Genomic DNA, 11572 nt, shown 5'->3' with positions numbered 1-11572 from the left:
GGGCACTAGCAGTTGGGGCGATTGGGAAAGGCTTTATGTAAAACAAGGGGGTACTTGATCTGCATCTTGAAGGAAGTGAGGAATTTATTGGCTCAACAAACATTAATTGAGTACTTATGTGGCAAGGTGCTGAGGATACAAAGATAGATACAACACAAACCCTGCCCTCAAGTAGCTTACATTCTACTAGAACAGAAATCTATATACACAAATAACATGATAGAAAAGAGAGTAATAAGGGTAATATTTTCCCCCAGAACACTAGAATCAGGGAAGCAGAAGGGGTCTTAGAGATTAGCCAGTCTAAACTACCCAGATGAGAAAACAGACTCAGAGAGGTGATCTCGTTTATCAGAGGGGTAATCTCATTTATCCAAGGCCACACCTAGTGACTGGCAAAGTCAGGATTTGTACCCAGGTCGTCCCATTACCAAATCCAGTGTTCTTTCCACTCCAGTGAGATGCCTCCCAGGACTCTAAACATAATGGGCACTTAATAAACATCTACTGACTGTCCAATGAATCAGGCCATTCAGCGGTCCATTAATACCTGTGAGTGACAGCTGGGTTTGTAACAAAGACCCTGGGGCTCTGGACTCAGAGATTGTCAGACAAGTTGTGCAATAGAGTTTGAAAACAGAACTTGCTGCAACTTTGGAGGAATGAGGGGGAGGAGAGGAAATCATTCCATTACTAACTCTGACAGAGAAATGAAGACAGATTCACCCCTTTGCCCGCCGGGTAAGGTGTATGCCCTTTATTTGCAGATAAGGAAATCACTTGGCTCCAGATTTATGATCTATCTGGAGCATTGTTTAAATGCATTGCTAAATTCACTTCCTGGACCTGTGTGTGAGAGGGCTGTGTGTCAGTACACTCACCGACAAGCCCCGGGAAGGTTGTCTGCTCCCAGGGCACACATACACGCTAATTTTCAGCCTCTCCTTTTCTTCCTCCTCTCCTGCCTGATCCTGCCTGGCCCCCATAGTGAGCTCCAGAACTCTCTTTGCATGGGACCAGGCTGGAGAGCTTCAGTTTTCTTTGTCCAACCTTCAGCCTTTTGGGGAAAAGCCTCCTCCAGGTTAGAAGAATGCACAGGTCGAGAACCATAGGCAAGATCAAGAAACGCCTCCAAGAGGTCAAGAACCAATGGAGCCGGCTGACCAAGGTGGATTTCAGTCACAATGAAAGTGCCAGGTTGGCCATGGACGCCCTTCTGGATGGCGGCCTGGAGTCATACCAGAATGCCTTGAGCAAAGAGGGGGAGGTAGACTTCCTGTCCTCTGTGGAAGCCCAGTATATTCAGGAGAATGCCAAGGAGCCCTATTACTCCAAGGAAGCCCCCGTGGAGGGAGAGCTGGGCCTCAAAGTGAATGACTCCAGTTCTCTCCAGTCTGGCACCTATTTCCCCATGCTATCTGAGGGCAGTGAGCCGGCCCTGCCACAGAGCTGGAGTGAGGCCCAGAAGCCTTACCTGAAGGAGAAATCCAGCGCTACCGTGTACTTCCAGACAGACAAGCACAACAATATCAGGGACCTCATCCGCCGATGCATCAGCAAGACCAGTCAGGTAGAGAGGGGGCCACCTGGGTCTGCTTGACACAAGGGGGTCAGGCCTTTGTTCTCTCCAGAATGTGTGTGTGTACAGGGGAAGGGGAGGGGGAGGGGGAGAGCAGGGACGGGGCATGGAGCTGGGGCTTAGAACACCTGTCCAGGTACATTTCACACTGGACTCTGAGGAGCCCTGGAGCCTCAACTTCTTTCTATCGGTTCAACTTGGTGTGTGACGACTGTAGCTGTTTTCCCGACCTGATAAAGTGTAAGCTCCTCAAGGGCAGGAGCAGTTTCCTTTTCATTCTATTTTTTTAGTCTCCTGTGCCTGGTACACAGTAGGCAGTAGTTTAATTGGTCTTAATTGATTGATTAGCTCAGGTGCCTCCCTTTGCTTAGCGAGGCAGCAATAAAAGAATATCACGACAGATACTGTGTAGTGCTTTTGATGCTCACGAAGTACTTTACACATATTATACCATTTGACCCTCACAGCAGCCCTGTGAGGGAGGTGCTTGATTTAGGCCTGGAAGGGACCTTGGAGGTAACAGAGCCCAGGCAGGAGCTAAGGACCTAGGGGAAGTGACTTGCCCAGGGTCACACAGATAGTAAGTGACCGAGGCAGAATTCTAACCCAGGTCCTCTGATGCCAAATCCAATGTTCTTTCCATTGTACAACAGGAAGCCGAGGCTCTCTGATTTACAGCTCATAGGATTTGAAACTGGCAGGGAGGGGAGGCACCTTAGAGATCTGTTTTACAGATGAGGAAACTAAGTCACAGAGAAATTAAGGTCATATACCTACTAAGTAACAAAACCTGCAGTGAAACTCTCTCTCAGGGCAAATATTTGAAACTCTCAGGTCCTTCAGTTTTCTCATCTGTAAATGATTCTTTTTCAGGACAGCACACTAGAGACTCAGATTAGAAAAATTATTATCATTTTAAGTCACCCCCAACTTAGCCAATCCAAAGCCTACATTCCCCCAAATTGTTGCTGGGCTCTGAGAGTGGTCTTGGATCCCAGAAGACCCGGGTTCAAGCGTCTTCTCTGTCATAGGCCGGCTGTGTGACCCCGGGCAATTCATTTAACTTCTCCGGACCTCAGCTTCCCCCTCTATAGAACAGGGATAATAATAGTACCCATTTCCCAGCATTGTCGTGAGGCCCAAATGAGGTAGCATTTGTAAAGTGCTTTGCAAATCCTAAAGTACTATATAAATGCTAGCTATTATTATTATTAGGTATCCAACCTTGAGCAAGTTCACCTTACTTCCCTAGCCTCAGTTTCCTTCAAAATAGGGCTATTAATACTTGTGATGCTTACCTCAGGGGGTCTTTGTGAGGATGAAAAGAGGTGATTCAGAGTACTTTGTCCACCTTCACAGAAACATTAGCTAGTATTTATATATATTTGTACACACACATACATGTGTACAGACATATGTATGCACATGTACACATACATGTACATATACATATACATATACTAAACCCTTTGAAGACCCAGAAGAATAACTACTCTGATGGTGGCATTTCAGACACCATGATAGGCAGTGGGGGAAATCACATAAGAAAAGTCATCCCTCTCAAATCACAGGACATCACTGTCGGGGCCAGCTGTGCTCCTCGCCCAGTGCTCTGACATCCTGTCTGTGGTGAAAGTGACAGAGATAGAGCTTACAAGAGTGTAAGCTCCCTGAGGGCAGGGACTGTCTTTTGCTTCTTTTTGTATCCCCAGCACTCAGCACAGTGCCTGGCACATACGAAGTAGGTGCTTAGCAAATGTTTATTGATTGTTGTCCTTCCACATAAATCTATACCGACTATGACTCTGGTGTCCATTCATGAAATATGTTTGTCCTCATTAGAGAGGATGGATCATTCTGCATCTTTTTTTTTTTTTTGCCTTTCTCTCTGCCTTTTGTCTTTTGTCTGTCTCTGCTAAAATTGGCATACAATTTGCTTTTAGAGCTGAAAGGAGCCTTAGAAATCATTTGGTCTGAGCCCCACCTTTTAAATGTTTGAATGTGGTTTAGAGTAACTCACGGGAAGAAGACACGCTGCTTTGTCCCTTACACAGGTCTTTGCAAATTGGTTTCTGTGCTGAGGTCAGTCTTAGGCAAATATTTGAAACTCTCAGGTCCTTCAGTTTTCTCATCTGTAAAATGGGGCTAATACCTGGAGTACCTACATCAGAAGGTTGCTAGTCGGGCTTTGCAAACCTTAAAGTGCTATGTAGTTTGCTATTGGAGAAGCCGGCTTAGGGGACCTGGGGGGTTCTTTGGCTTTTCACCGAAGGAACCACAATTTATCTCAACTGTGTTTTATGTTTCTGTGACCACATGATTCGGTGCTGATAGATGAACACAATGCGAATGGTGTATTTGGGAGAGTCTGGACAGGGAGTTAAGAGGTTTGAGCTCCGGCTCTGTCCCTGACTTTCTTGTATGACCTTGACCAAGTGCTTTAACCTTTCAGGGGCTCAGTTTCCTCATCTGTAAAATGGGAACTAAAAATCTTGTGGCACTGTGAGTGATGATGAGAGACGTACCTTAGGAAGCCCTAGGCTCAGTAGAAGGATTTAGCGGACTGGATTTGGAGTCCAAGGACCTGGCTTTGAACACTGGCTCTGCTAATTAATAATCACACTTTAAGGCTTGCAAATCATTTTACATAAATGATGAAATTCAATCCTCACAACAACCCTGCCAAGATTCCAGGCAAGGCCACACTTCTCAGTGAGCTTTCCCTGGTCTCTCTCCCCTATAGCCGCCAACCTCCAGTTCCTAGAATCTTCCCCTCTAAGGTTGTTTTCCACCTACTTTACTCTGCATGTATCTTGTATGTGCCAAGCTCCTTAATGGCAGGGATTGTTTTGTCCTTTCTATCCCCAGTTCTTTCTGTTGTTCAGTTGTTTTCAGCCACACCCAACTCTTCATGACCCCATTTGGGGTTTTCTTGGCAAAGATAATGGAGTGGTTTGGAGCTCATTTTACAAATGAGGAAACTGAGGCAAACAAGGTTAAATGACTTACCCAGGGTCACACAGCTAGCAAGTTTATGAGGCCAGATTTGAACTCATGAAGATGAGTCTTCCTGATTCCAGGTCCAGCACTCTATCCACAGTGCCTCCTAGCTGCCCCATCCCCAGCTCTCAATTCTTGATAAATTCTTGTTGATCCATTGATAAGGTGCTATTATTATCCCCATTTACAGATGAGGAAACTGAGGCTCCAGTAAATTAATTAGCTTGCTTTTACAGGGTGCACAGTTAGTGTCTCAGATAGAATTTGAACCCATGCCTTCCTGACTCCAAGTGAACATTACCCTAGGCAAGTCTCTTTACCTATCTAGATCTCAGTTTCTGGTCTGTAGGATGAGATTAGAGTGGATGACTTTCTAGCTCTAAATCTCTGTGGTGGCCTATCACTGGAGGTGTTCAAATGGAGACCAGTCGGCCACTTTGGGGGAATGTTGTAGAGGTAATTCTTGTCCAGGTTAGACCTGGTGGCTTCTGAAGGTCCTTCCAAATCTTTAATTCTGTGAACAGGGACAGGGCACAGGGGCTGGGATATGTGACTTCATCAGTGTAGGGAATTCCCAGGTGAGGAAACTCTGCACCGATGTGCCTTCTCTGCAGCTCACAGCCAGAGCGCCTGTTATGGGCCAGGCCCTGTGTGAAGTCCTGGGGATACGAAAAGAGGCAAAAGATAGTCCCTGCCCTCAGGGAGCTCACAGTATAACTGGGCGATGATCTGCAAACATCTATGTACACTCGAGACTTACCGAATAAATCGGAGACAGCCTCAGAGGGAAGGATCAGAACAGGCTTCTCTTACGAGAGGGAATTTTAGCTGGGATGTCAAGGAAGTCAGGGAAACCAAAAGGAAGCGATGAGGGGGGAGAACATCCCGGGCACATGAAATGCCCAGTCAGGAGTTAGAGTGTGACTTGCTCCGGGTCACAGAACCAGAGGCCAGGTTTGATCCTGATTCCCAGGCTTGGCTCATTCCACTCTACCACGGCCAACATCCTAGAACGGTCTAGAAACGTGTCATCCGTATTGTGCTCCGAGTGCTTTTGGTATCATGGTATCAACACCAGTCACTCATAAAGCCCTTAATCCCCCTCCCTTACCCCTTCCAGCAAAAGGGAACTTTCTGCCACCTGGGAAGACCTCTGAGGAGGCACCTGCGGACAGCAGGACCCTTCCCCGCAGAAGGGGCCCTTCTCTGACCCAAAGTGCCCCCGTGATTTTGCCCCCGAACTTGCCCCGGATAATGCTACCCCTACCACAGACCTTCCTGTTTTTCCAGTCTTCTTACACAGTTCCCCCAGCCCCCAGCCCGCACGTACTCTGTAACACAGACACACCGACCGGCCTCCTGGCTATGCCTCCATCTCCCGGCTCCGGGAGTTTTCCGCGGCGGTCTCCCCATGGCCGGAACGCTCTCCCTCCCCATTTCTAGGCTTCCTTCCAGCCTCAGCTAAAGCCCCACCTTCTGCAGTCCGCTTTTCCCAGGCTGCCTTCATCTTAATGCCTCCTCATTGAGACTGCCCCCAACTCATCCGGGAGCTATCTGATTTCTGCAGAGCTGCTTGCATGCCGTGTTCTCCCTTAAGACCGGGAGCTCCTGGGCGGCAGGGTCTGTCTTTTTGCCTTTCTTTGTATCCCCAGCTCTTAGCAGAATGCCTGGCTCACAGCAGGCACTTAATAAATGCTTGTTGACTTGACGACAGGAAGCAGGACCTCCGGTGACAGGGAGGGCGCAGTCATGAGCGGAAAAATGTCCTGGAACCAGCCTTCTCTTGTCATAGCCACTGAGCATTGCTGAGCTGGCATCGGGCCCCGGGCCAACTGCCCAAGGGCGGCTCAGCCAGGAGGGTTACAAAATGCTTCGGAGTGAACTAATGCAATCTTACGAAAGTCTGTTCAGCCCCCAAGGAGCGACCGTTTCTGTGCCATCCACACCAATGACCAGAACGCAAAGCCGGCCAGCCCCGATGCTCACAGAAGAGCAGGCTCCCCAAAGTGCCGGTGGGGCAAGGTTCCATGGGGAAATTCCTGGGAAGTAAAAAGAACACACACATATCCTGAGCCTCCTACCTGGTTTGAAGTACCGCACCTCTTTGGCCTCAGTAATACCAGCTGATTCAAGGGTGTGTGGGCCATAATAATGAGAATTTTCATTTTTATTTTTTAAATTATATTTTTCTCCCAATTACATGGGGGTTTTTTGTGGTTTTTTTTTCGTTTGTTTGTTTCCCTTTGTTTTTGCTAGGCAATCAGGGTTAAGTGACTTGGGGGCCTGGAGTTAGGAAGACCTGAGTTCAAATCCAGCCTCAAACCCTTAAGACCTATATGACCCTGGGCAAGTCACTTAACTCTGTTTGCCTCAGTTTCCTTATCTGTAAGATGAACTAAAGAAATGGAAAACCACTCCAGTATCCTAGCCAAGAAAACCTCAATGGGGGTCACAGAGTGTTGGACACGACTGAAATGACTGAACAACAAAAAAAAACACACTGTGTAGTTTTTAATGTCCTTCGAAATTTGGCCCCAACCTACCTTTTCAACTCTATTTTACAGGGTGTCCCAAAAGTCTCAGTGCTGTTTTAAGCTTTAATGGGTTAAAGATTTTTAGGACACCCTGTACATTAACTCCCTTTCCCTCACTCCACAGTCCAGCCAAAAATGACCTTCTTGCTGTTCCTTACATGTCTTTGCCCTGAGAATTCCCCAAGGTTGGAATGCCCTCCTGCTTCATCTCTGCCTCTTAGAATCAACACTTTACTCCTGAGGACTTTCCTGATCCTCTGGCTGTCAGTGCCATCCTCCCCTCTTCCCACCCTAATCATGTGGTATTTATTTTTATCTATTTTGTCTCTCACATTTGAACCTATCATCTCCCCCATGAAATGTCAACTCCTCGAAGTTACACAGACTTTCATTATTGTCCTTGTGCCCCCAATACCTGGCACAGTGGGGGACACAAAAGTGGGTGCTTGATACTTGCTTGTTGATTGATAGTTAAGTGGCAGAACTGGAAATGAGTTTTGGTTAAAATCCTGCCCTCTTTCCCACTGGCCAGAATGGCTTCTCCTGAAGGGCATTAGCTCTCTCCATGAGGAGCATTAGACAGAGGCCTCTGAAAAGGCAGGAGATCTCAGGAAGCAGAGTCCACAGATGAAGTGTTTTTCTGGTCTCTCTTTGGTCTCTGCAGAGATGCAGCCCCCTTTCTGATGTTGATCTGTGTGTGTGTGTGTGTGTGTGTGTGTGTGTGTGTGTGTCCATTCATAGCTCTGTGTATGCACATTGTACAGGTATCTATTTCATTCCTCTGTCTGTATCATAGAATCCCAGAACCTCAGAGTTGAAAAGAAGTTCATATCTAGTCTAACCCCTACCTGAAGAGATTTCCCTTCAATATCCTCAACAAGTGGTCATCCAATCTTTCCTTGAACAGTTCCAGTAAGGGACAACTCCCTCCCTACCTCCTAAGGCTGCCCCATCACACTTTGGGATAGCGCCATTGGTTAGGAAGTTTTTTCCTAATTTAAGCCTGAATTCATCTCTTCTCAACTTCAACCCATTACTCTTCTTTCCTCTAGTATCAAGCAAAACAAGTCTAGTCCCGTTTCTGAAAAGTGACACTGAAAGGTCCCTTTTCTGAATGTCATTCAGCATTTATTAAATAGCTACTAGATGCCAGGCACTGTGCTAAGTGCTAAGGATACAAATACAGAGACAAAAAAAGGTGTCTCAAGGACCTAATATAGTAGGGGAAGACAACATAAAAGGGAGCTAAAAAGGGGAGGAGAGGGTTGGGATGGTGTTGGGGGGAGAAGGGAAGGGTGGAAGAGGAAAAGGTAAACACTAGAGCTACGTATGGTGATGAAGTACAGAGAATGAAGAATGGCTGTCTTGGGCTCTTCCTCAAAATGGAGGTTCTGAGAATAACTCACCAATGGGAGAAGGCAAGTTGAGTCATGATTATTTCTATATGAGTCCTTCAGATACCTGTGTGTCTGTCTCATCTTTCCGTGTCCTTTTGCCTGTATATTAATCTCTACAGATTGTGTCTTGGTGTCATTCTGTGTGTGCCTACCAACGTATCCTTGCCTGTGTTAGAGTGAGTTCTGCCCCTTTGCCCCTCCCTGTACGTATGGTCTATCCTCTATTCTATGTCCCTGCCTTCTGACACGCTTTTCACTTTTGACACTGACACCTGCAGAGACATTAGAGCAGTTCCAGTGAAAAACATGCCCCAAAACAAGAGGAAGAAAATTGGAGGATAAGCAAAAGAGAGAACGGGAGAAGAGAAAGGGAGGGTGAAAAGGAGGAGCTCCGGAGGGGCTGGAGAGGGTGTGGAGTGGTAGAGGGGCATCAGCAATTGTCTCAGGTGGCATTTGGCAGTGCCTCTTCAGACTTAGACAAACGCGGCCACTTCTGGTCCCTCTAGAAGCAGCCAATGAATCCGTTTCTGGCATAACAAGGAAGTCAAATTCAGGAAGGTAGCTGGGGAGTCTTCAGTTTGGGGTCCGATGTGTCCCATAACGGTGGTGCTTTTGTGGTTGGTTATCTGGCAACAAACTGTCACCCATCCACCTCCCAAAGCCTTCTCCCAGGTAAGTCCAGCTCACATTGCAGAGACTTCCATAATAGCTATTTTAAATACTACGGCGCTTTAAGATTTGCAAATCTTATCTCATTTGATACTCATAACCCTAGGAAGTAGGTGCTATTTTTATTCCCATTTTACTGATAAAGCAACTGAAGTTAAATGACTTGCCCAGGGTCACCCAGTGAGTGTCTGAGGCTCAATTTGAACATAGGTCTTCCCGATTCCATGCTCCAGGTTCTATCCACTGCAGCACTGGTGGTGTGGGCTAAGTGTTACTTCAAGTCACCTACCTCTCCTCTCCTGCACAGAATTAAAACTTCTTCCTCCTCAATTCACTAGTTACCACATCATCAATTTGTTTAATTTTGAACTAGTCTATCTTCACTAGGTGTCTTCTGTCTGCCTATGTCCATGTATATGTCCTTGGGTCTACTGGTGTTGCCAAGATCTCCTTCCCAACAACCTCCATCAGGTGAACGTGTTTGGGTGATATCACTGGGGGAGTATTCACACCTATTCTTGAGTAATGTTAATTAAAAGTCACCATCATTTTAGTTGTATGGACACAATGAGCCTATGTAAAACGAAGAAGTTATAACTTTTTAAAAATGCCTTTGCCTACATCGACAGGGAGCACGGCATAGTGATCCTTGGAGTCAGAAGCCCTGAATTTGAAAAAGAGCATTTATATACCTCTAAGGTTCACAAAGCTCTTATTGTACATATATTATCTCATTTGATCCTCACCAAAAACTCTGGGAGGGGATAGTTTATCTCTGTTTTGCAGACGAGGAAAGTGAGGCAGACCAGGGTTAAGTAAAATATCTGAGGCAGGAGGATTTGAACTCAGGTCTCTCTGACTGAAGCCTAGCACTCTACCCAGCAACCTCCTAATCTGCCTCTGACATAACCGGGGTAACTTTAACCAATTCATTTCTTCATTTCTCTGAGTTTGTTTCCTTTTCAGCAAAAGAGAAATAATAAAACTTGTATTCCCTACCTCCCCAGACTGTTGGGAAACAAGTATTTAATGGAAACCATGAAGTATTCTATTTTCTTTTTTTTTTTTAATAGGCAATGGGGTTAAAGTGACTTGGCCAAGGTCACACAGCTAGTGTCAAGTGTCTGAGGCTGGATTTGAACTCAGGTTCTCCTGACTCAATGGGCAGTGCTCTATCCACTGTGCCACCTAGCTGCCCCAATCATGAAGCATTCTAAATAGAGGCAGCATTTTTAGTTGGCTAGGTGGTGTGCTGGACCTGGAGTCCCAGCAGACCCAAGTTCAAATCCTGCCTCAGACATCAGATATGTGACCTTGGGCAAGTCACTTACCTTCTCTTAGCCTCAGTTTTCTCATCTGTAAAATGGGGACAATCATAACACCTACTTCCTAGGATTATTGTGAGGATCAAATGAGATAATATTGGTAAAGCACTTTGCAAACAAAATGCTATATAAATGCTAGCTATGGAGATGTCCTTTTCCTGTGTGCAACAATTCTACCGTATGTTTAGGGCAAGTCTAATATCCCACTTTATAGATGGAGATGCTAGAAGACCTGCCCAACATCACACAATTAATAGCGGAGCTAAGACCAAAATTCAATTTGATTCAATTCAACAAGCATTTATTAAACCCCTACTATGTGTCAGGCATGGTGCTAAGAGAAGAATAAAACCGTCTCGGCTCTCAAGGAGCTTCTTGCCCTCCTCCCCTCCCCCCAACCGTAACTAAGGGGAAACACAAATACAGATAAGTACATACAAAATGTATGCAATCAGTCAATCAATCCATATTTATTAAGCACGTACTATGTGCCAGGCACTATGCTAAGAAATGGGGATAAAGTCTGTCCCTGCCCTCAAGGAGCTCACAATCTAAGCCTCTCCCCATTTCAATACATTTAGCCACCAAAGTGATTTTCCTGAAGTGCAGGTCTAGTCTAACCACGTCATTCTCCCGCTCCCTACCCCCATTCAATAAACAGTGACTCCCTATCGCCTCCACGATCAAATATAAAAATTGTCCGGCATTCTAGGCCCCTCCTCCCTTTCCAGACTTCTTACACCTTCCTCCTCTACCCATTCTCTTCGATCCAGTGACACTGACCTCCCGGCTGTTCCATGGAATAAGACATTTCATCTCTGGGCTCCAGGCATTCTGTCTAGCTGTCCCCCATGCCTGCAATGCTTTCCCTCTGAGTATTGATCTCCCTGGCTTCCTTCAAGTCCCAACTAAAATTCCACCTTCTACAGGAAGCTCTTCCCAATTCCCCTGAATTCCAGTGCCTTCCCTTTGTTAATTCTTTCCTATTTAATCTGTATAGAGCTTGCTTTGTATGTATATATGTGTGTGTGTGTGTGTGTGTGTGTGTGTGTGTGTGTGTGTGTGTGT

At 46.1% G+C, this 11572-nt stretch overlaps 1 protein-coding gene across 8 annotated transcripts in view; it reads left to right on the top strand.

Annotated features, from left to right (window-relative positions):
• The first annotated feature begins 812 nt into the window (after window positions 1-812).
• FAM83A (family with sequence similarity 83 member A) overlaps window positions 813-11572 on the top strand; it is a 47782-nt gene continuing 37022 nt past the window's right edge. For 4 of the 8 annotated variants that reach the window (XM_027853999.1, XM_027853995.1, XM_027853996.1 and 1 more), the window contains exon 1: window positions 814-1570. In XM_027853999.1, coding sequence (XP_027709800.1) covers window positions 1091-1570 — 480 coding nt within the window. In that variant the 5' untranslated portion in view covers window positions 814-1090. Of the gene's footprint in view, window positions 1571-11572 lie in introns of all 8 variants that reach the window. The other 4 variants (XM_027853992.1, XM_027853993.1, XM_027853997.1 and 1 more) reach the window with 2 other exon arrangements.

Source organism: Vombatus ursinus, unplaced genomic scaffold, assembly GCF_900497805.2.
Source record: "Vombatus ursinus unplaced genomic scaffold, bare-nosed wombat genome assembly UNPS02010284.1, whole genome shotgun sequence".
Taxonomy (NCBI): domain Eukaryota; kingdom Metazoa; phylum Chordata; class Mammalia; order Diprotodontia; family Vombatidae; genus Vombatus; species Vombatus ursinus.
The sequence above is the reverse complement of the archived record's forward strand: the minus strand, read 5'-3'. Positions and strand labels throughout refer to the sequence as shown.